The following is a 26110-nucleotide window of genomic DNA, read 5'->3' on the forward strand; positions in this document are numbered from 1 at the left end:
CAGACCCCGATGGAAAGGCCCATTTGTCGTCGTGGAACGAATACTCTCCGATGGAGAACCAGGTGTCACGTACACGATCAAGAACACCCAGACTAACCGCAAACAAACTGTGCATTATAACAGGTTGAAACCCTGCTATACACGCCAGGCAGAACCTGTTGCCAGGACGCCGACGGCACAGCCAGATCGCGACTGTCCGGATGAGCAAACTTCTCAACCAGCAACGGCCACAACAGACACTACGCAACGTGCTACACGGCGTGGTCGACGAGTAACTAGACCGTCGCGACTTGCGGACTATGTCACAGAACTCTAGATAACCTACTACAGCTGTGAACTCTCCCATCAGACTGTTGCATTGACGATCTACTAGTATTTAGATTGGGACACGGAAAACCTGCTTCGCCAGGAAGTTAACTTTGACAGAGGTTGAAGACAAACCGTCTAGAACTTATACAGATTTTCTTTTTAATCTGTGTATCTTCCCTGTCAAATACCGTTATACCTTTTATCTAGATCTGTCAAATGTAACGTTACACTATATAGAACTATTTTTTTTTAATTATGTTTATGCTCTGATATGTTTACATGATATTGGTAAACTTTAGTGTAAGTCAAACTTCAGATACATGTAAGTTACTTGTTATTGTGATGACAGCTTTAATACAAGTTAAGTTTTATTCAGTAGTTTTATTCGTACTGTTACGGATACGGACTGTTCCCCGTTGCATTTTGTTATGTTGGATTACTATTATACTTATACATTGTTATATACAATTATATATACATTGTTATATCTGTAAACTTCAGGAGAAGTTTTACTTGTTGTAGGGGGGAAGAGTGTAAGGATCTAATATGCTGAACCATAGAGTCCCCCCTATGGGAATGGTATAACCTGCCACCCCCGGTGGCGAGTAGGCAAGTCCACTAGGAACCAGTTATATCCAGTTGAGTTAGAGTTACCCACATGTTCTGAAGAATACATACAGATCCACAGTACTCCACTCGTCTCTTCTGCTCATTCCATAAACCCTGGGATTGGATCGTTACACTAGGGTCACGAATTTTGGTTGGAAGACCTCCATTTTTCTCAGAAAGTGAAATTTTGGTACCTTGAACATTAAGTAATACAGTACAGTAAGTTGACCAATGGTTGTCTCTATGTTTCAGGTATGCTTGTACGGCATTTGCATTTGGACAGACAGGATCTGGGAAGACTCACACCATTACAGGGCCTATGACTATGGTGAGACATGTTGTGACTCTTAGCTCACTTTCAACCCTAATTATAGACAGAAATGTTGATTGTTACATTTGCATTGCAACATTGGTCAGCTTTACAGTTAATTATTGACATTTTGGTCAAGAATTTTGAAATTGATCGACAACAATGATAAACAGTAAAGCTGTGAGTGAGTTGAGCTTACATATAAATGACTTGCTCAACCTTTTCATGACTTTCATTGTTGCAATTACAATGTACCAGTATCTTTAATTCTGATGTTGTGATAAACTTAATATGTAACATCAACATTTTATGCCATTGCTTAACCTATAGCTTAGAGATTGCATCCTAACAAATCTGACTTGCCACATCCAAATAATTTTCCTTCTACTAAGCAATTTGCAGCATTGTAGTTCATAATCATTAAAGTTTGTGCTGGTTTTGGTTTGCATGCAAGACTGCATTTTATGAAATAATTTCTGCAGTTTTGATTTTCTTTGTGATCTATGCTGGCTTTTATACAAGACATTCCATCTTGCAAACATTGAAGCACATACAGTGGCCATACTGACAGTTTATGACTCTCTCTCGTACTTTCGGAGACACGCACGCCACGTGCGGTTCCGACGAACAGCGGTGAGGAGGCGACCGCGTTCGGGGTAGGTTTGCGTGGTGGTGATCGTCATGGAAACCCGCGTATACATTTTTGCATGTGCGAAACGTGTGGAAAGTCTCTTGCACTGCCCCCCCCCCATGTAACACTTTGCACTAACCCTGCAAGCATGTCATCTTTGCTGCCATCATCGCACTTCTGTCTTTCTTGTTGTGCTCATTTCATGGTGACAGTTTTTGTACTGTTCAAATTGGTGGAAATGTTTGTGACTGTACCGTTAGAATAGTTGCAATGTTGTACATACACAACTTGGCCAAGTACCATTGTCAAAAATTTTCAAAATCACTCCAGATGTGTGATGGTACTACTAAGATGTGTTCAATCTTGCGTTATCAGCCAATTTCTTGAAAGCATCCCATGTCACATTTCCAGAGTGATCTTTGACACTAGGGATTTTTGATAATGTCACTTGGTTGAGAATTGGCCAAAGTATGTGTGACAAAGTATCATCTGAGGCATATACAATGTATAAAGTATTTTGTAACAGTTGAAAGCATTAAGGAACTAAAGATGGGATGGTGCCATGTTATATTCATCTAAAAATAACATAACAGGTATCATGTGTGGGAGTTGGAAGGGGATGGTGTTAATGTTGCTTCTGGCAGAATGACCTTACGAAGATTACTACCAGTTACGATGTATAAGTTCTCTTTGATTCCAGTTTAAGAATTGATATACTAATAGTGTGCAAATCGACATTAGATACAATACATTGTATGTAACTGCATGCAAAACAGTGAATATTGATCTCAGAGTCCAGCATTATGATCCATATTATCAAAATTAAAATCATTTTGTAAATGTAAGAACTAACTTTTGCCAATTGTTGCCCAAAGTTGAAAGCTTATGTTCTGCTAACTACATGTAAAGGTTCTTTTGGACTAAACATGAATTTTTAAGTTTCTGTGGAGGTCAGAGGAGTGTTAAGTATTTAAGACGCCTTATTGTATCTGTTTCAGTTTGAAGATGACACCGTGCAAGATGCAGAGTACCAGGGTTTGATACAGCGCGCCTTCCTGTACCTGTTTGACAGCATCGGACAGCGCAAACGCCGAGACCCCAGCACAGTCTACACCCTCAGGGCCACCTATCTGGAAATATACAACGAACAGGTCTGTACATTTCACATCTAACCTAAGCCTACTGACCAGTGTTCAAGCCAGCATCCATATTTCCTTTGGAATTTTGTTGCTTATGATGGTCAAAAATTTTGCCCAACCCATCACCTTTGACAGACGAAAATTGGTGTGTAAAGATGTGGGATGTCATGAAACTAAGCTTGATCTAACAGCAAAATTTTCCTCTCAAATAGCATTTCAAAAGATCAGCATTAAATTTTCAAAATTTCTCGGGGAAGCATGCCCCTGGACCCCTCTATAGAATTGTAGCATTTTGGTAATCAACATGATTTTACGTGTAACAAAATCGAGATGACGAAAAAAAATATCAGGCTGGCTAGAACACTTGTCTAGTACTGCTACTGACTTCTACCAACTACATGTAATTAGTATTTGCACAGTTTTTTTTATCCGTAAGCTATAATGTTTGGGTTGTTTTCTGTTACTACGTAACCCCATTATTTGTTGAATTCATTGATCCAATCATCAGCGAATCATCAGTGTATGTGCTGATTGGATATGTGTACCCATAACAATATACAGTAGAATGAGAAGTCTATATGCATCCATTGTGTTTTTGTTTATTTGTTTGTTTTGCTGTTTGTCTCAGGTGAAGGACCTACTGAACCCGGCGGATCGGTCCAACCTGCCCGTGCGATGGTCCAAAGAGCAGGGCTTCTATGTGGAGAACCTTTTCTGTCCAGAGTTTGAGACTATCGATGACATCATGGCAGTGCTGGAAGAAGGTGATAACAGAATCTCAGCAACCTCCTAACTGCTGCCTTATTCCAGAACAAGTTACTGTAAATCACTTTATGTTCACGGTAGCAAAAGTTTGCAGTCTGAGAAAAATGGACGTGTTCGCGGAACTATAATGTTCATGGTTATCAAGAATATCGACAGGTTCAGAAAAAGAAAGTCAAGGAATTATTTGTTAACGGTAATGATAAGTTCACGGTACAGATTAGTGGCCGCGAAAACCAAACATAAAAGTACCCTGGTACTGCAAAAAAGGCAGGAATTACAGTATTCAGTTGGTGTCAAAATGCTAACTCAGAATAGAGAATTTTAACGATAAAACTCAGTTTTCCACAACAGCAGTACATGCGTAACTGATTTTTGTATATCTGTGAATAATTTCATCAGGTTGGGGAATGATTGAATTGTTATTGCAGTGTTCTTTATTCACAACCACTTGTTTAACAAGAGCAGACATTTCGATGACCACTTGTCACAATGGTCATTAGGGCAATTATGATTGGTTCACTCAGTGCAATTAAGCTAAGTGTCGCTGTTTCGCTCTGCACTGAAGCTAAAATTTGATTCAAATTTGATTTTTGTGTATTATTGACTCTTCAGGAATGCACAACAGGCATGTTGGTTCCCACAATCTGAATGAACACTCCAGCCGAAGCCACACCATGCTTACACTCAACATTGACAGTGAAATGGTAAGAGTGCTCAACTGTTTGCTTTTCATTGCCTACTATCTAGATCTCTGGACCATTTTATTACTGATGAAAAAGAAAGTGGATGCTACAACTAGTCAAGTATTTGAAACTTAGAAGAGAATCAACCTAGTTGCTTGATTTATTTTGTATTTACATAAGGTCATGTTGATTTATGTAAGGCCATGTTGATTTGATTATTATCATAACGGACAAAAATTCATATGCGCACGGATGTCAACACATGTTTTTGACAATACTGAAAACCGTACAAAGCTGCTGCAAAATAAGCAAATAAATGCCATACATGTAAATTGCAAACAAAAACTATTGGAAAATGATACTAAATGTGGTAGAATGCCAAAATCAACAACAATTTGTATTCCAATTATGGACTGCACCAGTCATGAAGTCATATCATTCTATATAGCAGTGAGCAAATATGACTGTATTGCATAATTATTAGATTAAGTATAATTCTATGCATTCTATAACTTTGATCTTGCACATTATTAGAGTGGGTTCAGACTCTACGGCTTGCCTTATACATGTGGTTAAATGCACCAGCATCAGAATTTGTGTAGCTGTCAGGTAATGCTGATCCCTGGCTTTGAGTCCTGGTCACAGGATACTAACATTACTAGCTGGAGGCAGTTTGGTTGTCCTTTGTTCGTTATCACTCTAGCGTTATTAGGTAGTAGGAGATATGTTATTTTCTCATGAGTATTGTCACGGGACAGTGGCCAAGTTGGATGGACCCATTGTTTCAGACTTTGGGTGTGGCTAACAGTAGCAGATATTGAAGATTCTTCTGCGAGGACAAACTATGAATCATTTTGCTGTGTGAAGGGGGAATTTCTCAACATTTAGATCCATATGTGGGCCATGTAATTGTATACTGATCATTGTGTACATGACAAGACAGTTTTCATCTAGAGCAAAAAAGGATTTATATAGATGACAAGTTAGTCAATGAATGCGGGGATTTGACACAAAGAACTAATTGAGTCCCCGGCTGTTTTGAAGCTCGGTCCTGCACAGTTTTTATCAGCTATCATTGTGTAAGCACCAATTTTGCTTAAGTTTTTTTTACATGTTTTCAAGATTCTTCTTGTATATAGTATGTTACAAGGTTTCCAAATTGGTATGTACAATTTGTCTTTTGTCATTCCCTAATTCCTACTAACTCAAGGAAATTGTGACTCAAGCAAGTCTGGATAGGTTTTAAAGACATTTCAAGTCCACAGACATTCTCTTTCCTATTGACAATGTCGTCCTGTGTTTTTTTTTTGTTCAGGCTGACCCAGACGATGACTCCATGTACATCACCAAACACGGTAAGATCTGTTTTGTGGACCTGGCAGGCAGCGAGAAAGTCAAGGAGTCCAAATCAGCCGGGGACGCACTCGTGGAGACCACAAACATCAACAAGAGCCTTCTGACTCTTGGAAACTGCATTTCTGCCCTCAGCGACCCAAAGAAACGCGGCGGACACATTCCCTTTCGAGACAGCAAGCTAACGAAACTGCTGTCTGATAGTCTAGGAGGGACCGGTGTAACTTTAATGGTTGCGTGTATATCGCCCTCGGCGTACAATGGCTCCGAGACGATGAATACTTTAAGATACGCAGTCCGGGCCAAGAGGATAAAAAACAAGCCTCTCGTGAGGATGGATCCGAGAGAGAAACTGATCTTGAGCCTGCAGAGAGAACTAAAGAGATTACGCAGTGAAAACGAGTATCTGCGAACGAAACTGAACTTCCCGCAGAGTCGAATGGGAATGGTGAACGGACACAGAAAAGAACCGCCGCAAGAGGACGAAGCGGTCAGACAGACGTTGGTCCGTCGCGACACGAACGATAGCGACAGCTTGTACGAAATGTTGCAGGAGTACATGGTTGAGAACGAGAACCTGAGACATGAGAATACCGAGCTGTTCACGTCGAAGGACCACATTCAGCGCGAGCAGGTGCTGCTATCCCGGGAAAACGATAAACTCGTTCAGAAGCTGGAAAACCTGGAGAGAGTCCTCGCCGCGTCCCCGCTGAGTTGGCAAACCTCGTCACGGCACAGCTCAGGTCACTCGATACGCAGAGATTCTGGTCACCGGCACTCGGCGCATTCCGAGGGACCGCCTGTTACGATGCTCTCACCTTTGACAAAGTCGCCGTTTGACCCACGAGAGGCGAAGAACCGGCACATGACAACATGGCCGCCCTCGCCAGAGCTGCAGCCAAGAATGGCGTGGAGATCAACACCACCCTCGGAACATTCCAAGGTGACTACTGTAATTCCTGTTTTTCTGATGGTACTTTTAAATTCATGTTCGCAGTTTGCAGTTTTCACTGTCACTTCTCTATAATTGTACTTTAATGTCCTTTAACATAGTAATAATTCCCAGACTTTCTTTTTTTCTGCACCTGACACCAATCCAGACTTGGTGAAATTTTGTTACCGCAAACATAAGTGAATTAGTATTTGATTCTTTAGAGTCAGCAGTCAACATAGACTATTCTTCAATCATCGACAGTTGTATTTGTTTCAAAAGTTAAAATATTGTGCAACTATAGGGTAATCAATTGCTAGATTCCAATGTCTAAAACAATAGTTGAACCTGCTTATCAAGCAGCATTATCCTGTGACTTCTCTTTCAGAATCATCAGAAGTATTTTTCACCTCTTTATTCTTCAGCAGCTAAAAATTACACTGTCATTTCCTTCCACAGGATGTGAGCCTGCCGCCGGTGGATCAGAAAAAGGGAATCCCCTCCAACTTCCGCCAGCAGCAGGCCCGTCCCAACGTTAACGCCTCCTTCCCTCCGTCCAAGATCCCCACCAAGAGCCAGGGCTTCTCCAAACTGCCGCACAAGGGCACAGAGGTCACGCCCAAGGTCATGGAGAAGAAGAAGGAAAAGAAGGCTTCAGATTCCAACTTAAAGAAGAGATTTATCAAACTTGAAGCATCTGGAACAACAGGGTCTTCTCAAAAGGTATAATTTCCTCTCTAACTGTATACTAGGGCAAATCCTGATAAAGCTGTTGATTTGGGAGTTTTTGCTCTCGGTAGATGTTTGTAACAAACATTCAATGTGTTTCTTGAGGGATTTGGTGATCATCCAAGTTTCACTGCAATACAGTAAAATGTTGATTCTACAGCTGTTTCAGTTTATTTGTTTTACCATTAATTACAGCTCAGGCCATTTTGGCCTGCTTTTCAGGTAATCCTGGATGAAAACTGTGGCAATGAAGAGTTTGATTTTGTTTTTCGGTGATGATTTGGAATCTCAAATTTTCTTTAGTTTAATATAGCAGTTACTCCAGGCTGGCGCTTTTCATATTACACCAGTCAATGAACAATCAAACCATGGAAGCATGTCTTGATTTTTCAGCAGGGAGGCTATGCGGAGCGGTTCCAACAAAAGCGTGAAGCCATGGGTAAGAAGGAGGAGGACAGTACAGCTAGTAGGGAGCCAGAGACTGAGAAGGAACAAGACATGAACATCGCATGGCAAAACAGGGAGGGCCAGAGGGACCAGCCTATTCACAGACATGGTCAGTACACTTGCACTGATGTCCCTTATCAAGTTAGCCTCCGTAGCAGGCATATAGAACTGGGGGTTTGGTGGTCTTCGGCTGTTTTCTGATTAGCCCAGTTCTAAATGAGGGTAATTCAACCAGGCTGGCTATGTTGTCTGTATGTAATCCCAGAAAATATCACAAGCCCCCAAAGACCCTGAGGACCCACAAAATCCCCAGTTTTTGGTATGCTATGGAGGCTATATCAAGTCTGGTTAAAGGGATTTTGTCTTACATAACCGGTAATGTTTCTCACCTGCTTACAAAATGTACACATTTCAATGCCTGTCAGACATCTTCCTCAGAACTTCTGACTGGAGTACTGCTTCTCACCATTATATAGCCAATGTATATAAAGGGGCACTTTATTGGGTACATATAACTGGCAAGAAGCAGTATTCCAGTCAAAAGCTCTGAGGATTCTTAGATGTCTGACAGGCATTGGAAATTAAGCTGGTAAGAAACACTACCAGTTGTGTGAGAAGAAAATCGCTGTCCTACCAACCCAGAGTTCGAAATACAAAGGTGCAATGTGCAAATTGCACGTAATTTTCAAGATTTGCACCTAAAAATATTTTGAATGTGCAATTTTGCACCTGGACAATACCGATATATCATGTTTGCACTGCGTATCTCCGAAGTTTCATGCTGTGTCGGCATCGCGCTGGGCGCATGGCAGCCATATTGTTTTCTTTACTGAACATCCTGGGAACAAGCTGCTCTCGTCCCCAGGTGAAGACGCGAAGGCATTACGTAATGATTTACCTAATATGGCAAGACGCGAAGGCCTACGTAGCTGATTTACCAAATATGGTGAGACCCGCGAAACTTGTTGCCCGATGTGGTACGAAGTCCTTCGGCAGAGTAATTTCGGCTTTTTCGTCCAATTTTCAGTAAAATTCGGTGATTGGGCCGGGGGTCACTAGCGGCGTCCTTTGAAGCTAATGCCGACAAATTTTTTTTTGTGTTCTTTTTTTTTATAAACACAGATGATACTTGCATTGTTCATGTTTTGTTTGGTCCCTTCTTTTTAATGTATACTAAAACTTCTATATGCAGTGGCAGGCTAAGAAGGTTGATACACAGTAAAACAGTTCCAAACCTAAAGATGCAAGGCTAAATATAATTTTGCACATAAATTTTTCAAATTGCACCTAAAAATTTTGCCAATGTGCAATTTTGCACGTACCTGAAAAAAAGTATTTCGAACCCTGCAACCTGATGAAATTCTTTTCTCCAGATCCTTCTAAAGGTTTAGCCAGTTGAGATTCAATAACTCGATTTCAGCGAGTTATTATCTGTCCTACGTATATATACTCTCTTCTATTTTCAAACAATGTCTGATAACATGGCTCTTTGATTTTATCTGAAAACATGACATGCGTGTATTGAATATGATATCATCCAGCCTGGATGCCAGACCCATAGGCCCAAAGTTAGCAAGCATGAGGATCAAGGCCTAACTGAGGGGGCTGTGGTATAATTTCCTTGGGGGTATGTTGGCCCTGGAGCCAAGGAACTGGCCTGTGTAGGCCCTTGAAACAGTCTGGCACCCAGGCTAACATAGTACTCTACTCCATTGCTTTGTGATGAGCCATAGATAATGATCCTAGTCCATCCATGCACCCATACATCCAGATAATGCAGTGGACAATCATACCCCTCCACATAACGCTGACAAACAGGGGGAGACCAATGATGCAAGTAAGTCATGCAGGATGTGAAGCAAACTGTCAAGCACCTCATCATGTGGACTATAGGGGGTGTCTTCATGTGGACTTGACCTAGAAAAAACATTAATCTATAATCACATTGACACCTGTGCTGTGCAATGTGAACCAGTCAGAATTGCCCTGAGGAAAGTGACAGGCGGTCACCAAATTGTCGGCTGAATAATCCTCTAGGTTGTAATTGTGTAAAAAGAGTCTCTCTAGTCAGTGACTTAGTACCAACCTGATGAAGCTATTCACAGATTCATCTAAAATGTACATTTAATCAGTTGTCATCTAAATGTTGAAACAGCAAATTGATATGAAGATAGTGGCCATTGAAATGGCCATTAAATTTTGCAGTGTCAGTTTACTGTTAATTATACCAGCTTGTCAAAATTTCAATTCAATTTATTTGCATACCGTAGTTGCAGCAACTACTGTTGTTTTCTCCAAGTCAGTGCAATAGGATCTGCACTAATTACCTCCATGGAGCTACATTTTGTATCTCCATGGAGGTAATTAGTGCAGACCTGCGGCTGAAATTTTCTACCTCCATGGAGCTAGCTGTGAGCAGTGAGTCAGCATAAAGATTACAAAGATTAACAGTGACTGTCTTCTCAGCAGCAATTTGTCCAATTATTTGGCTGGTAATTTTGTTTTCAAGTCCCACAAGATGACACGCCCCCTATCTTCCACATGAAGAAGTGCAGAATAAGCCTGCTGTTGCTTGCTTGCACTCTGCATGATCACCTCTCTTGCACCAGTGATTGTGTTCTCCACTCATACATTTGTATCATTGTCAAACACTGCTGTATTCACATGACTCTTAAACTAGTAAGTTTCACAGGCTTTGCACTGATATCAACATTTTCTATAAGGCCATGTTGATTTGATTACAATAGATGACATCCACATGCACATAAATTTTCATTCATTTGTAAAAAAAAAAGTTTTTGACCATACTGTAAATCATACAAGTAAAGCAGCTGCAAAATGAGCATATATATGCTATAGATTGTAAAAAAAAATATTGGAAAACGATTACCATACCAATGTCAAAGAAAAAGAATAAAATGTGAAGAAATTAAAATTATAAGTTAAGTCTATTATTCCCCATACTACACTCTGTGTCATTTGTTCAACCTTCATGACCACATAGATTTTATAATGAAAGCAACTTTTTTTTGCCAATTGAAAGTCTTTTATTTGCACGCTCGCATCAGTTTTTGTGTTCCCTTAGGATGTCATCCATATAATCAAATCAACATGGCCTTAGATATATGTCAGAACTGCACTCTATCGATCTGTGTGCTGTCGTTTTAAAGGAAATTTATTGAGCTAACGCACAGCTACATGTATCCAATACATGAGTGCAATCGTTGAAGACCATCAAAGCTGACAGTATATTCTAGACACATGCGCAGTGAGTAGTCTCCCTGCACATCTCAGGTTTTATCTGACATTCCTTGGGGAGATTCAGATAAAACCTGTCAATTCAAAGGTCAACGATTTTCATACCTGAATATTTGGGATTGTAAATTAAAATGAAGGAAATTGGCAACAGGCACAAGAGGCTAAAATTACTATTATTTCTTGCCAGAAAGTACTCTTGTTAATATTATGTTAAGCCTTTTATTTCAACGTGACAAACTCAGTTCAGTATAGGCACCTAAATAACCAGATTTGACACCTACATTGGTATATTGTTGCATGATTATTTCTACCACCTGTAATTATGTTTGGATGGCACTCCCACATTTTGTATTCTTATGGTATGGGAGCCAAACCACCATTTCTAAATCTTTTTCAGCATTTTAATTTGAAAGGACAAAAAATTTTAAATGGCACCTCAAAAAGATTAGTACCGGTAAATTAAACATAATCTATCCTACATGTACGCATTGAAAAACACATCACTACACGGGATAATATACAATATGTAAACTCACTTTCTTTCAGACTTTAACTTTAACTCAGCAATTAACTTTAAATACATACTGACCAATCCCTGAAGCTGTCACTTTGGCATTGTCCTAATGGCTTACATGTATATCTGTTCAGGATTTTCTAGAAGACACAACTAATGTCCAGTCAATGTCTTACAGGTCCTAGACAAAGAATAAACGATGCACAATTCTACACAACCAAAGATTCAGGTAAGAGTCATTCTTGTCTCTCTTTAACTTTTCAGACATTGCATGAATGTCATATGATGATTTTAAAAAAGACAGTCATCATCATTTTATAAAATGTCATTTGTCTAATGTGACCTAATTATGTCAGTTACTGTTGAAAGGGATTAAATTTTCTGGGAGCAAATTTGTTCAGTCATGTTTCATATAAATTTGTAACTGTTACATCAGTTCAAAATCCTTCAACCGGATACTAACTACTTGAAACAACCTGTCTTCTCTGAGTCGGATGGACATTTGTACCTTCTCTAATTTGTCTCTTGAGACCTATTATAACCTGGTATGACTGTTTCGCATAAAAGAGAAGATGATTCAACCTGTCCATCATTATTAGAGTGACAAGGAGGAAGATTATAAGGAGGGTACTTCATATTGATCATCAATCATATTGAGATCCCTCTGGGTAAAGAAGTACCTAGTACCTTCCAAGAATACCCTGAGCTCTAAGATCATCTCAGAAAGAGATCGTCCTGGTAAAATACAAACTGAAATTGAAAAAAGAGAGAGACGAACTAGAGACTTAACATTTGCAAAGCAAATACTTTACCTTCGGACACGGTCTGCTCTGTTAATTCTTACTCAAACACATTCACATACATGTACTACTAGTATAATATGGTGACAGGAGCAGACCATGAAATTGCAACATTACATTATGTAACCCAACACCAGTCACCATGGTGACAGACGTAGAAGAGGAGGAAGAAACTGAGCAAAAACAATATGTTTTCCTTCGGTAAACATAATAACGATTCGGCTATACCATCTGCAAATTCAAGCCGGTGGCTATGGTCAATTTTTCTGAAATTGCAAAATTTGCTTCAACATCCAATCTCTTTTAAAAAAAAGAAAAGACACTCTTTTTCACTGCGCATTCAAAGTCTTCAATGCAAATCTTTCTCCTAAATCAGATTAAAACCAAGTCTTAATACCAGACTAATGGAAATTTAATTCTCTCAATCAAGCTTAGTGAATAGTCTCTGACATAGTCGGCTTAAAATCTTAAGAGCTAATATTGATGAATGCTATATGAGGGAATTACTAGCCTGGGTACCATCCCCAGTAGTATATTCGCAAACTCTATAACTGGGTCTGGACTTGCACACATATGTAGCGTCTGGAGTCTAAATATTCGTTCAGATTTTGAACGAGCGCGCTGATTGGTCCTACTCGTCTAAGCCCTTTTTGGGGTATGTACATATTAGGTAAGGGCCGTTCGGACGTCCGAACGGCGACGTTAGCGTCCGTTCGAACGTCCGAACGCCTTATCATCAACATGTCCGACGGCGAACCGAACGCTAAAGCGCACATGATATAGCCGTAGTCAGTCTTTCCGCGATAAATCATCAACATGGCTGACGCACAAGCCGCTCATCTCACGGAGGTTGATGTTGACCTCGCAATCACGTCCGTTTTGGACGATTTAGACGGAATATCGTCGCTCAAAAATGAGCAAAAAATGCATTGAATAATTTCGTTCGTGATGTTTTGGGCGTCCTACCGGTAAAAAAAGAACGCACCGAGAAAAGGAAAACTCGCGCGAAGATCTGTGTTTACAAAACAACAAACATCACTTGAATAATGCAGGCGCGCCATTGGCCGTCGCCTCTGAGGCTCAGCCAATCAAATGAAGCCCCGCTGCTCGGGCTAGCTCATTACGTGACGTCATGACCAATCGTTTTATATGTGTGCAAGTCCAGACCCAGTTATAGAGTTTGCGAATATACTACTGGGGATGGTACCCAGGCTAGGGAATTACAGCATGTATCTGGGAATTATCTGAGTGCACCTGGAAAGTTGAATCTACATCCTTGTGACTTTTCGTGTTGTGGGATGTAAAACGTAAAAATTGGCAGCCGGTGTCTGGAAATTTTTTGGACAAAGGAGAAATTTTTCAAATTTTCTTTCATCAACTTTATAAACTATAACTCTTATCAAAAGGTTAGCATTACTTTTTTTTTTACTTCAGGTTTGAAATTAGTCATTAGGCAGGGATTTGGGAAATGAAATAGAACTAGCTACACGTATGCCTTTCCTTGTTGCGTAATATTCTTTTGTTCCTCTGTTTCTATCATGATTTTAAGTACAAAAGAAGCCAAGGATCTTCATTACTTATTCCTTTTACTCCTTGTGGATGTTTCTTCTTTTGTCAGCTGTTGCTAGCCAACTGTCTTCCCTCATTCATGCCCCCATAGCTCCTCCTTGTAGAGGAGTGACGAGTTTTCTCATTACATACCTCATCAATCATATTCAGCTGACACACCTCGCATGTCACTGCTGAGATGGTGTCAGTATTAATTTATGAGTGCTTCAGTTGTCCTTACAGTGGTGAATGGGAGATGACAAGGTTTCGTGTTTAGGAAGAACTAACCAGCACTCGCTACCTACCTATTAACCTTATGTTGTCTGTCCCCCCACCGACCGTACCTCACGGACAACTCTTAGCAGATGTCGAAGACAGTTAGGTGGCCTACACATCATTTTGGGGATGTTTTAGAAAGCTCACCTTTGTGGTTCTTGTGGTCACAGTGATAACAGTTGCTCACCTCTATCAGGAAAACATTGCACCAACATCAAACATAGTAGTCCTTGTATCATGTTTATCTATTGGCATGATATAAGGGCAGCCATTTTGGTTGGTGCATTTTTCCCATGCTTGGCTGTTAAGCTTATTAGCTTTAACTACAATATGCGAATCAAAGCACCTTGTAGACACATACATACTCCATAATGGGGGCTTGTTGTAGTTTAAGACTTTGCTGTCTCTTTTTATTTCCAGTCTTAGGATCATTGCAGGAATGGAGCAGGACAATTAGATAGTGCTTTGTGAAATCTGCACTGCAAGTTGTCTCTACATGTATGTCTTGATTGTAGTAAAGATATCCAATGCAATTTCAGGGTGGCAAGACTGAATTTTCAAAGTCAATTTTCTAGTCTCGTTTAATGTAGTAAGTTGAATCAATCCTTTCCCATAGCGTACGGATATCTGTGAAGCAAAAAAAGTCACTGGTGGAAAACGGTTGCTTGTTTTATATCGTAGGCCGATTCTAACTGTTTATGGGTAGTATCCAAAAAATTTGTTCGGGGTCTAGCCATCTACTTCAAATTTCAAGAATGGAATGATGGCAAAAATGTGCTAAGAAATAGAAGTAAGTGTCAGTATCAAACCAGACAGATCCTCATCAAGAATATTTTTGTTTTGCCACCCTGAAATTGCATTGGATGCCTTTAAAAGAATATTTAGCAATGTTTTTTTTTAATATCAAAATGGAAAATTTGTTCGCTGTGATAGTGAAGTCACTCTGAAGTGCGTCACTCTTTGTCCATCTCATTCCTGCACCTGACTCTTGCTGACCTTGAACTTTTGTGTTTCACCAGATGCCCTTCAGGACATGAATGCCAAGCTGCGTGCAGAGCTGGCCGACTTAGAGGGAGAGATCGCGAGATACAAGCACGTCGGCAAGCCTGCACAGGGAGGCAAGAAGAGATAGTACATGTCTGACCCAGGGGAGAGCAAAACATCAACAACAATTTGTTATTTCACTCCATACTATAGTATGGAGTGAAATATTGTTCAGAATGCTTTTCAGAAGGTGATACAGTGTGCCCAAGCAGTCCATATGGTGACATTGAATTTTCTGAAACAACAGAATAATGTATCATGGATAGCACTGACCTCTAGTAGGCATTTGCGCAGACTTGATCATTCTGCTATTGGAGCTGAAAGTAGCTGATTGAACTCATTCAGCAGTGTGGTATCAACTTTTGACTGCTGCCTCATTGAATTTTGCTAAAAGTGCAGGAACATCAGCTACATGTATTTGTGAGCCTCCAGGCTCCATCCATGCAGGAATTGCTTTCATCTTCACAAACTCACATTCATAGACTTCGTGAATTTCAGTGAGATTGTTTCAGTGTAATCTGTACCATGTAAAATTCTGTCATGTTGTTTTAGATGATAATATGTGACTGAATAAAGCATGGCCTTCCACACCATCTCTGCAATGCAAAGAATACATGTACTAGTAGTATGTGTGTGGCAGAAAAAAAGCAGTTGTCAGTCAGAGATATCAACAATTGGTCAGTTTAACTGATCATGTCTTGAAATGAGGAGCCATATGGGAGATTATGATATATAATTTTTCTTGAATATGGTAGAGCAGTATATTTCAAGACATGCTAAAGAAGAGAAACAATAAAATCTTTGGAGTCACAATTTTGCATCAATTGTAGCCTCTGCTCAATAAAAAACAGCAATGGCCAGTAGAGCTATTCCTACATGGTAGTCATGTCAATGTATACATTTACTATGCTGTAATCAAGTTTTGTAGTAATTTAGTGTACAAGATAATGTAAACAGTGTATATAGTTCCTGCTGCTGTTTTGTACATATTAGTTTTGTATCACATTATTGCTTAGGAGATTTTGACAAAACATTCTATTATATTAGACAGAAATGATATCTGTACAGAAGGTATTGTGAAATATGTTATACTTTACATGTGTTATTGAAAATTTCTTGATGATAATTCAAATTCTGGAATGTCTATCGTGCACTCTAGCTGCTCTTTTCCATTGTGCTTATCTCTCTGATACATGTGGTAGAGTCCAGCAATGCTTTAGCCAATCAAGGGAAGTTTTAGATTCAAGCAGACAACCAACCAGGCAAGCTGTTACAAATGTATGAAATTCCTGCTGGCTGACTTGTCCACCATTCCATGTAGTTTTCAAGTTTGAAGAGACTTAATGATAAACTGGTAAAAACACAACACATGTATGTTCATAGTTAATAAATCATAAAATATCCCAATCATTTACAGATAAAAAGGCATTCTCTGTTTGTGAAAAAGAATGTTACTGCATTACAGATGTAGGGCCTGCACATATGTGTACTCAGAAGATGGCTCTGTCCTTGGTACTAAAACTGTCATGTTAGTGCATTTAGAACATTCAGTGGTCTACCATATTTCTTAGAAAGAAAGACAGCCACTACAAATGTTGTATGTATTTGTGCCTGTTTGTCAGAACACATGCATTGCTAAACATTTTGTCAAAAGTAATGACGGAACACAATTAATTGCAGATAGTTTGGTATGTGATGCCAAAAATTACATGTACATTATCTGGTGTATCTAGTCAAAGTCCAGTGTCAGCTTTGCAGCACATAATTATGTGGAATGTGGTCAACATTGGCAAAGGCAGGCTAGACTAATAGCTGGAACAGGGTTTATCTTAAAGTTTACATTTAACCATTTCTGTCAATTTTTACTGTGTGTGTTGCATATATACCTAGGATCCTAAATGACTGTTTTTTTAAGGCATCAAAGTTTGTGACCGGTATGTTTACAGTTTGAAACCATACAGGCCTAGCCCTCAAGCACGTACACCTTTAAAAAGTATCATTGCTGCACTTTCATTGGCCAGCCTTGCTGTTGCTGCACTTTCATTGGCCAGCATTGTCAATGGAGTTACCTCACCAACCAATGAGCATGCTCAATTTTTGAGATATGAATTATATTGTTCTGGTGACATATTGTTAGTATAAATGTGTTTTGATGAATTCTTATAAACACTGATTGGCATACAATACATGTAATACTTATCTGTTGAAGGTACCTATATGTTGATAATACTTGTCAATGTGTTGTAAGTATAGTCATTGCCCCTAGAATTGGTGTGACAATTTTACTGCACTTAGGTAGTAAAATTGTGTGAAATGCACCTAAGATCTGTTGAATTTTAGTGTATTTCTGACAAAAAGTAGTTGTATTGTGTATATTTGTCACCTATGTGTACTGAAGCCATTGCACCTGTTCAAGCCATCAGATGTTTGAGAATTGTGCAGAAAATTATATTTTCACAAAAGAAAAAAGACGTCGTGTTGTTATTCATACTATATGTTACAGGTGAAACCTGGTAAAGGTATATCCCAACATATAAATCTCAGTGTATCGAATTTCTTGGCTCAACCCAATGCTCATGGCAAATCATATAGGTTTTAGTAGTTACAAGACGTTGTTTTTTTCCGATCAGCACCCACAGTAACATCAGGTGCAGTTCTACTTTGTTCCGCTATGTGGCGTCCTTGCACGGCAGTGAGTTGGGAAAGAGACTTGAATGAACAAGAGCTTACTCCGGGCTCATATAGCTTGATTTTGGGCTCCTTCAAGTTTGAAATGATGACGAAAATGTAATATGAAATGGCAGTAATTAAATGTCAATATCAGATAGATTTTCGAATTCTCATCCAGAATATTTTTTTGTTTGGCTGCCCCGATATGTACAGACATTTCGGCACCATGCTTTACACACTCTACCACTACTGTCAGACACATTGACGTCAGAACATTCCCCCTCGCGTGTCTACTTACAGTCAAACACTCTGACGCATAGAAACCACAGAACAAAAGGTTTCCGGTACTGCGCACAGAAACCATAGCGCTGGCTTCTGATGAACTTTTAAATTGATCACGATTCGCACGACCGCCGTCAATCATGTAAAACAGTCTGTTACATAACATCAAGTCGTTTAATCTTTATACTGAGTTTCCTTAAATTCGGGTAGGGTATTGAGATTGGCCAAGGTGTAACATATAAGACCTTAGTGGCGTTTTTTCTTCTTCTTTGTTGATGTTGTTGTTGTTAGTCATCCTTAGGCTACACCTCCTTAATTTTATGGATGACATCCTCTGAAGACCCCCAAACTAGTGCGCGCGGGCGAATAAAAAAATAGGCCAAAAATAAAAATGCTATAACATGTTAGTATTAAACCACAGGAATACAAAACTGGTATTGTGAATTTGCGACAGTGCATAGCGACGTTATACGACAAGCCGGCACATGCTGGCTTTTGCGGAATTTATGAATCAGCACTGAGTTCTTCAGTCGTGGAGCTTCGGTAGCCTGGGTGCCATCCTCCAGAGTTACCACCGGCTCCGTATTGTCGCTAACTACTAGGCCAGGCAAAGAGCCAGGCCAGAGCCTCGGAGGTCCGAGGACGTGATCTTGGAAATGGTGAGGCGCTAGGCATCCAGTGCATTTTTCGATATGAACAAGGCCACCCGGCAACGACATCGGCCCCCTTCAGGGTCAACGCTTTGATCAGTCTTAATTGAAGTAATATTACTATGTAAAGTCTGAAGGCCACGAGCGATACCATGACACAGGCCTTTTTAAGTTGGACGCGTCCATTTTCTGGTGGGTGTAAAGAGTGCCTGGAGTTATGCTACGTTGAATTTTCCCTTCACCATAGATGGTATTAGGTTATTTTTGTGCCGTCAAAGTTTACACAAATTAAAAGTGGCTAAGTTTAAAATCTGTTTAATTTCCGTGTCTTAGTCAACCGCTGAACACATGTGTTACTAAATCTCCACTCCCACCCCTGTAACATAATCTAATGGTCTGCCTAATTACACAACTTACGTCCAATCAGATTCCTGTTTACTTTTACGGCCGACCAATCAAATCGCCGTTGCTACCGCCGGCGACGGCGGCCATCTTGTGCAACAACAAGTGTCAGAAAAGGGGGTCTTATTTTTCTAGCCTTGAAGGGGAGAAATGCCAAGTTTGAGGCATTTCAGCAACCTTCCATGGTGAGATCTCATTTTCTTACGACTGTCCTAATTACCGGGACTTTTAAGTATTTATTATATTGTACATCTAAACCTGTTTTGGAGCGTTAAAGAGACAAAATTTACTCGTTTTTAGGGTGGGTGTAGCCGTGGCGACTATTGATTCGGGCTTACATTGCAGCTGAGGGTAATGCAATGTAAGCCCGAATCAATAGTCGCCACGGCTAGGGTGGGTGGGGGTTTAGCTATACAAAACATTCAGCGATATATTCACAGTTTACTCTAAGGATTGAATTTGTTTTGTTTTCGATCAGATTGCTTCATGTTGTAAAACGTTTATGTATGCCCATGTTGCTGTTTATGTTGCTACATTTCGTTGTACTTGACGATATGTGGTGTGACAAAGAAGCCCTATGACTGTGTCGTTAAAGAATGTGTTGTTTTTCCTGAGAGCAGGTGTTTTAATTCTCTTTAATTACACCACATGATTGCAGTTAATGAGTGTTTTATAGCAGAGTTGATTCTTATGTACACAAACCATTGGCTTCTTTGTCACGTACAACATGAATCTTTCAACTGCGTTATCCTTTTGTTGCTCTTTTTGCCAAACTACGCAATCTTTAGAATCTAATGACGCATGCACACCTCACCAAAGGGTAAAGACAGGACTGGTGTACTTTAAATCCAGACAAGACAGAATGTAAAATATGCCGTATAAACTACTCTTATGTTGCCCAAAATGTTGTTATTGTTGTTGTTGTACTTGTGTTATGTCTAATATCTCGCTAGACAAGGTCTCTTGGTGCGTTGGTACAGTTGGGAGTCAAATCTAGGTATTTAACTCTTGGTGCAGCATGAAAACAGACATTTAAGCAAACTTTCTGCAATATGTAAAGAAGTATTAAAGGTGAGAAAATATTTCAGTAGACTTTACGACTTCGTAAAGGCTGCTGAAAGGTAAGTTCCGCCTTTCCGTCACCTTTCAGTTTATCTTAAATACGACGTAAACATCTTTACACTTCCTTTAAAAATCCGTAAATATGCATGCGTGATGTAACCCATTTGTTGTTGTGTTGCAGATGTGAGTTTAAGGACTTCAAAGTACCATTTCTCCATAGAGGAGGCTCTGCAAGATAGTGAATGTGCTTCTTTCATGAGAGGAAAGCAGGAACGAAAGAGCTGGCAGCCAAAAAACCAAAGAACATAACAACAAGCTTACGTTAATGTGTATGCAAGAACAGTAGATTTCCCTTACTGCGAGCTAGATTTGCAACTGAGCTCTTACAAATACTGTGCGGCGACGACAACAGCAAATTTTCTCACAAGTATGTACGATGAAGGGCGCTAGTAAGATGCCCACTACCAGAACTCCGTCAGGCCGCACGGCAGGGTCGCGACCCCTGGGGTCCACGCGGCACTCCCAGCCTCCCATGTTCCCTCCAGTCGCGCAGTACAAACTGAACAGTACGCGGACACCGCCGTATTCGCCGCGGTCCATGCCAAACGGGATTTACGGGATCGGGATGGGCCTTCCCGCGGACTCCTCACCGCAGCCGTCCAGGCCTCCAACAGCCAAGCAGGAAGTACGGATAGAGGAGAGGATCGTTTATGTAGAGAGGGAAAAAGACAACACTAGGGAGAAGGAACTTCTGGTAGGTGTACTGTTCATTGTGTGGAAAACTAACTGAAATTTACTTTATGTTCACGGTAGCAAAAGTTTGCAGAGAAAAATACGTAGAGCTGTTTTACAGAACTAAATGTTCGCAGTGTCAGCAGGTGCAGAAAAAAGAAAGTCAGCAAATTATTTGTTAGTGGTAATGATAAGTTTGCGGTACAGAAGTGACAAGAAAACACAAAAGAGGGTCCTTGGATTCGAACCCAGGCGGCCAGCTTACAAACCCAACGCACTAACCGCAAAGCCAAAAGATCCGGACCTATTGGACTGGTCAGTTGGTGGCACTTGAAACCCAGTGTTACACTGCTCCCCCTTTTACTTTATTAAATTCGTCCACAAATCTCTGAGAGCGATATACCTGTGTGGTACATTTTTGCCATCACTCACAGGGAAAGTGTTTGTTGTACATTGTGTCTGGACAAGTAAAATTGTTACACATTGAACAGCTTTTTATTTCCTTAGAAATGTTATTTTATTTCCTTAGAAATGTTATGAAAATTTTGTCTCAAATTCACAGGAGAAAGAAGAAAAATACAAGCAGAAGATCAGCAAGTTGGAAAAGTTGATAGAACAACTGAGGACAGAAATCAAGCAGAGACAACAGGACATCGATAATCTACAGCAGCAACTAATATCTAAGGTAAAGTTGCTAGTGTCTTTCTTTACTGTAGGTACAGTATGACCAGGACAGATCATTTAGCCAACATGCCACAGAAGCCTTGATTGTCTGCTCCAGTCTTTGCTTATTACTGAATAATGGCATCCAATGAAATTTCAAGATATATAGCAAAACAAAAAAATATTCTAGATGAGGAAATCTGTTTGATGTTGACATTTACTGTCATTTCTCAGCACATTTAGTCCTAATTTTAGACTTACTTTAAGTTTTAACATAGCCCCAAAACAAGCTAAGTTAGAACAAGGACATTATATACTCTCTGTGCAATGTCCTTGGTGTTTTTTGGCACCATCCATAGCTAAATAAGCCTACGATATGAAACAATTAACCGTTTTCTGATACTAGTGATAGTGACATCACATTAATTTTTGCCTCACATATATCAGAATGCTATAGGATAGAATTGATCCAGCTTACTGCATTAAAAGGATGACCAGAAAATTGACCTTGAAAATCCAGTTTTGCCATCCTGAAATTGCATTGAATGCCTTTAATGTTTAACATTTCTATCCCTACATGCACTATAGGCAGAAGAGTATCAGAATGAGTTAGAGTTGGAGAGACAGGCCCACACTGCCACCAGACAGGAGCTGGACAAGGTTCGAGAGGAACTGGCACAGAAGGAGGCAGAGATACAGGAGATAAAGACTCTACATGAGACAGAGATGGCCAGGATAGAGGAACAGGTAAATACACAAACAAACAAACAATTAACCATGCTACTTAACAGGTGGTTGGGCTTGTGAAACAGGTTGATAAATAAAGAAACAACATAATAAATGTAGGAAAAACTGGAAAAATAAATGGCTTGTAAGTTGTAGTACAATGTATGTTCTTTTTTATATTTCTTGGTACAGGAAAATAGGGAATGCAACACTGTTTTACTGGCATTTATTTTGTATTCAGCGCAATGATTTAGGCTTGTTTTTACACTTAGTTAATAATGCAATGATAATGATAAACTGGTTTGTGTTATGATAGCTTCAACAGAAGATAATGATGATGATGATAATGATGATGATGGACTGGTCTCTGTTGTAGCTTCAACAGAAGATGACAGAGATGCAGGAGACCCATAAGAAGGAGCTGGCTTCTCGAGACGAGGCACTAAGGAGGCTGAAGGAACACATGGCCAGCGCCCTGCAGGATAACTCCAGGTAAAACTCCTTCTGACATTCACAAGGAAATTGTCATTCAAGCAACTGGATAGATTTTATGTTACATGTAGCTGTTTCAAGTAGCATCATCTACTTTTTTTGTCACTGATGGAATGTAGCAGATGCTACTTGAAACTGTCTGACATTAAATCTCAAAATCTATCTAGTTGCTCGAGTAACAATTTCCTTGTGTACCTCATTACCTGGATGTCTAACCTTCATTGACATATGTCCTGATACTAACATACCAGGAAGGCTAAAACGTAAAAGCTCATTAGAAAGATTTCCTGCATTGAATCTTTCCGAAGTCTTAGGAAACAACAGTAAAGTAAGATTGTGTAGCATTCCTTCATGAAAATTCCATCATGGTGTTCCCAACATATTAACAAGGCAGTATGTATCAAAACCTGAGAGGAATGAAATGAAATATTTACCTTCTTGACTTGCAGTGAGAGACAACGTCAGCTAGAAGAGCTGACTAAGGAGCTGAAGAAGATGTCAGAAGAGACAGAGATGCTGAAGAGTAAACTCAAGGGAATGATCGCCAAAAATAAGGTAGGAGAGAACGACTTCCTTATTCAATTTACAAATGATTCTATTGTAGGAGGTGGGGCCTAGGAAAATAAATACTGTGTTTCCAGTTTCCCCGACCGACCCTAGAAAAAACTGCCGACCCCAGCCTTCTTTTGGGTGGATCCCTGCAAGGGACATAAATTTTTCGAGCTGATCAACCTTTTCTAACTCACTGATCAATCTGACACCGGAGTGATGAAATCGGTTTTGCAACATTGACATTGAAAACAGAAGTGTGCTCATGCAAGTTTTACTTTGTTAAACTGTACTGTATAAGTTGGATCACTAGAGATTGTCAAAGTCTCATAAAAAAGAAAAAAAAAAGATAATCCCTACCTACCGACCCTAATTTTTTCAGGACCGAAACAGGAAACACAACATTTTTTCTTTTTTCATAGGCCTGGCTACAAGCTTAACAGACTTTAGTATCACATTAAAAGAATGACCAGAAAATTGACTTTGAACATTCCAGTTGTATCGCTGTGAAAATGTAATGGATGCCTTTACCCTAACCCTCCCCCTTCCCCCAGGGTCATGACTGTAAGAACTGTGCAGTACTGAGTGAACAGATCCAGACTAACCCTCCCCCTCTCCCCCAGGGTCATGACTGTAAGAACTGTGCAGTACTGAGTGAACAGATCCAGACTGACCCTCCCTCTCCCCCAGGGTCATGACTGTAAGAACTGTGCAGTACTGAGTGAACAGATCCAGACTGACCCTCCCTCTCCCCCAGGGTCATGACTGTAAGAACTGTGCAGTACTGAGTGAACAGATCCAGACTAACCCTCCCCCTCTCCCCCAGGGTCATGACTGTAAGAACTGTGCAGTACTGAGTGAACAGATCCAGACTAACCCTCCCCCTCTCCCCCAGGGTCATGACTGTAAGAACTGTGCAGTACTGAGTGAACAGATCCAGAAGATCCAGCTGCAGCTCAGGTTAAAGGACAAGACTATAGAGGAGAAGGAGAAAGGCCTGCTGGAACTCAAGCAGCTCTGTATCAAGTTTGAGAAACAACTCATGCAACAGGTGGGTAATGAAGATTGAGTAGAGACAGAAAATTGAACATTTTGAGAGGCAAATCATGGGGTTCAGAGTGCTTGTCAGTGGTCCTTTGGATGTTTTTATATTTTTACCTGAGATATATTTTATTTTGTCCATCAAATTTGATGGATTGATTTATGTGCATTAATACATTGCATATAAGTGGAATATTGATGTCTTATGCACAAGTTTGTTTACTTTTAACCTCGCGCTCTTGATAACTCATATACTAGTAGCTGTTTATGAGCAGCTGAACTGATGAGGTTTTTCATCATTTTCATCTTGTTTTAGTGCTTGCCTTGATTAATAAAGAATCTAATGATGTTTAACACACCTGTCACACACCAATAAGTTCCTGCAGTTGACAGAAAGACTAGAGCCTTGCTTCACAAAAAGTTTTGTGTTTTCTACAGGACAAGCTGCTACAGGAGTGGCAGGTGTACTCGGAGCTGAGTGAGAGAGTCAGGAAGTGTTAGACAACTTGTACATTGTACCTACATTGTAAGGCTAGCTGCCACAGTGCATTTAGTGTTTCCTATAGTACCCATGCAGTTATGCAGTTAAAATTTACACTTAAAGGGACAGCACAGTAAAAGAAACTTTTTTACCAAGGGCTTTCCAATGTATTTAGTCTTCCTGGAGAGTTTTTAAGCCAGAAGAATCAAAGCTTTTGCCGTACATTGATTGATCTCAGAGATTCTGGGTTGTTCTTTTACTGATATTTGTTTTTCTAGTCCTCCGTCCCAACATTACTTTTTTTATGATTATCATTTAGTAAACCCCTGAAAACTCAAATGCAAGGATAAATATTGATACATACATCCTTTTTAACAAAATGTCATATATTAAACATCTTCTAGCAGTATTTGTATTCATAGATGCTACAAGGATCATTGTGGAAACATACTTGGTAATTGAGCAACAGCTGAGTTTAGCTACAATGCCAAAGTGAACAGTACTGAATGATATGTACATGTGCATGTATATACAATATCTAATGCAGTTGGGAAGTTTTCGATCATGTCAAACCAGTATTAAAGGAGACATTTAAAGTTGATAAGACCATAAACTCTCATCAGGGCAGCTTAGAGAATTAAGTTATCTAGTAAAGACTGGAAACAGAAGTGTGAAAGAGGGAAGATAATCATAGTACTAGTAATAATTAACAAATCTCAATATTTTCACAGACTTTGAAAAAGCTATCAAAGTTCTTCTTTGATATAACATTAGAAGAGCTCTTGTACCCCAAATATGTGTGTGCACAATTCAAATTGAGAATATATTGATCATGCATTTGAACTGATGTACATGTACCATGTAGACTATTGTGAGATAGAGCATGGAGGTAGAATTCTACCTCCATGGATAGAGATACGGTATTGTATTGTCACAGGTTCACCTGTCGCAGTATGTTTGTAGACATTCATGCATTTAGACAATCAAGTCATACAAAATGCCGTTGGAGCAAAT

General features: G+C 39.8%; 2 protein-coding genes across 5 annotated transcripts in view; both read left to right on the plus strand.

The window, feature by feature from the left end:
• LOC109466414 (kinesin-like protein KIF12) overlaps positions 1-17809 on the plus strand; it is a 48217-nt gene extending 30408 nt beyond the window's left edge. For 3 of the 4 annotated variants that reach the window (XM_019764131.1, XM_019764138.1, XM_019764153.1), the window contains 11 exons: positions 1171-1246; positions 1828-1884; positions 2858-3010; positions 3627-3762; positions 4376-4467; positions 5762-6742; positions 7190-7453; positions 7853-8015; positions 9678-9743; positions 11857-11907; positions 15322-17809. In XM_019764131.1, coding sequence (XP_019619690.1) covers positions 1171-1246; positions 1828-1884; positions 2858-3010; positions 3627-3762; positions 4376-4467; positions 5762-6742; positions 7190-7453; positions 7853-8015; positions 9678-9743; positions 11857-11907; positions 15322-15434 — 2152 coding nt within the window. In that variant the 3' untranslated portion in view covers positions 15435-17809. The remainder of the gene's footprint in view (positions 1-1170; positions 1247-1827; positions 1885-2857; positions 3011-3626; positions 3763-4375; positions 4468-5761; positions 6743-7189; positions 7454-7852; positions 8016-9677; positions 9744-11856; positions 11908-15321) is intronic. The other variant, XM_019764146.1, reaches the window with a different exon arrangement.
• A 1603-nt stretch (positions 17810-19412) lies between these two features.
• On the plus strand, positions 19413-25631 carry LOC109468352 (fas-binding factor 1 homolog). The gene is made up of 8 exons (XM_019766603.1): positions 19413-19535; positions 20594-21166; positions 21707-21829; positions 22396-22554; positions 22910-23025; positions 23475-23580; positions 24470-24625; positions 25054-25631. Exons 2-8 carry the CDS (start codon positions 20849-20851, stop codon positions 25114-25116), a joined length of 1041 nt encoding a protein of 346 aa, XP_019622162.1. The 5' UTR covers positions 19413-19535; positions 20594-20848; the 3' UTR covers positions 25117-25631.
• The last annotated feature ends 479 nt before the right edge of the window (positions 25632-26110 follow it).

This window comes from Branchiostoma belcheri, unplaced genomic scaffold (genome assembly GCF_001625305.1).
Source record: "Branchiostoma belcheri isolate BF01 breed outbred unplaced genomic scaffold, Haploidv18h27 scaffold1, whole genome shotgun sequence".
NCBI lineage: Eukaryota > Metazoa > Chordata > Leptocardii > Amphioxiformes > Branchiostomatidae > Branchiostoma > Branchiostoma belcheri.

Bases quoted from the DNA above. Each gene is read 5' to 3' on its own strand.
- LOC109468352 (XM_019766603.1), top strand. From the start codon at position 20,849: ATGAAGGGCGCTAGTAAGATGCCCACTACCAGAACTCCGTCAGGCCGC. The intron at 21,830-22,395 runs GTAAAGTTGCTA...CATGCACTATAG, and splicing joins AGCAGCAACTAATATCTAAG to GCAGAAGAGTATCAGAATGA. The intron at 24,626-25,053 runs GTGGGTAATGAA...TGTTTTCTACAG, and splicing joins AGAAACAACTCATGCAACAG to GACAAGCTGCTACAGGAGTG.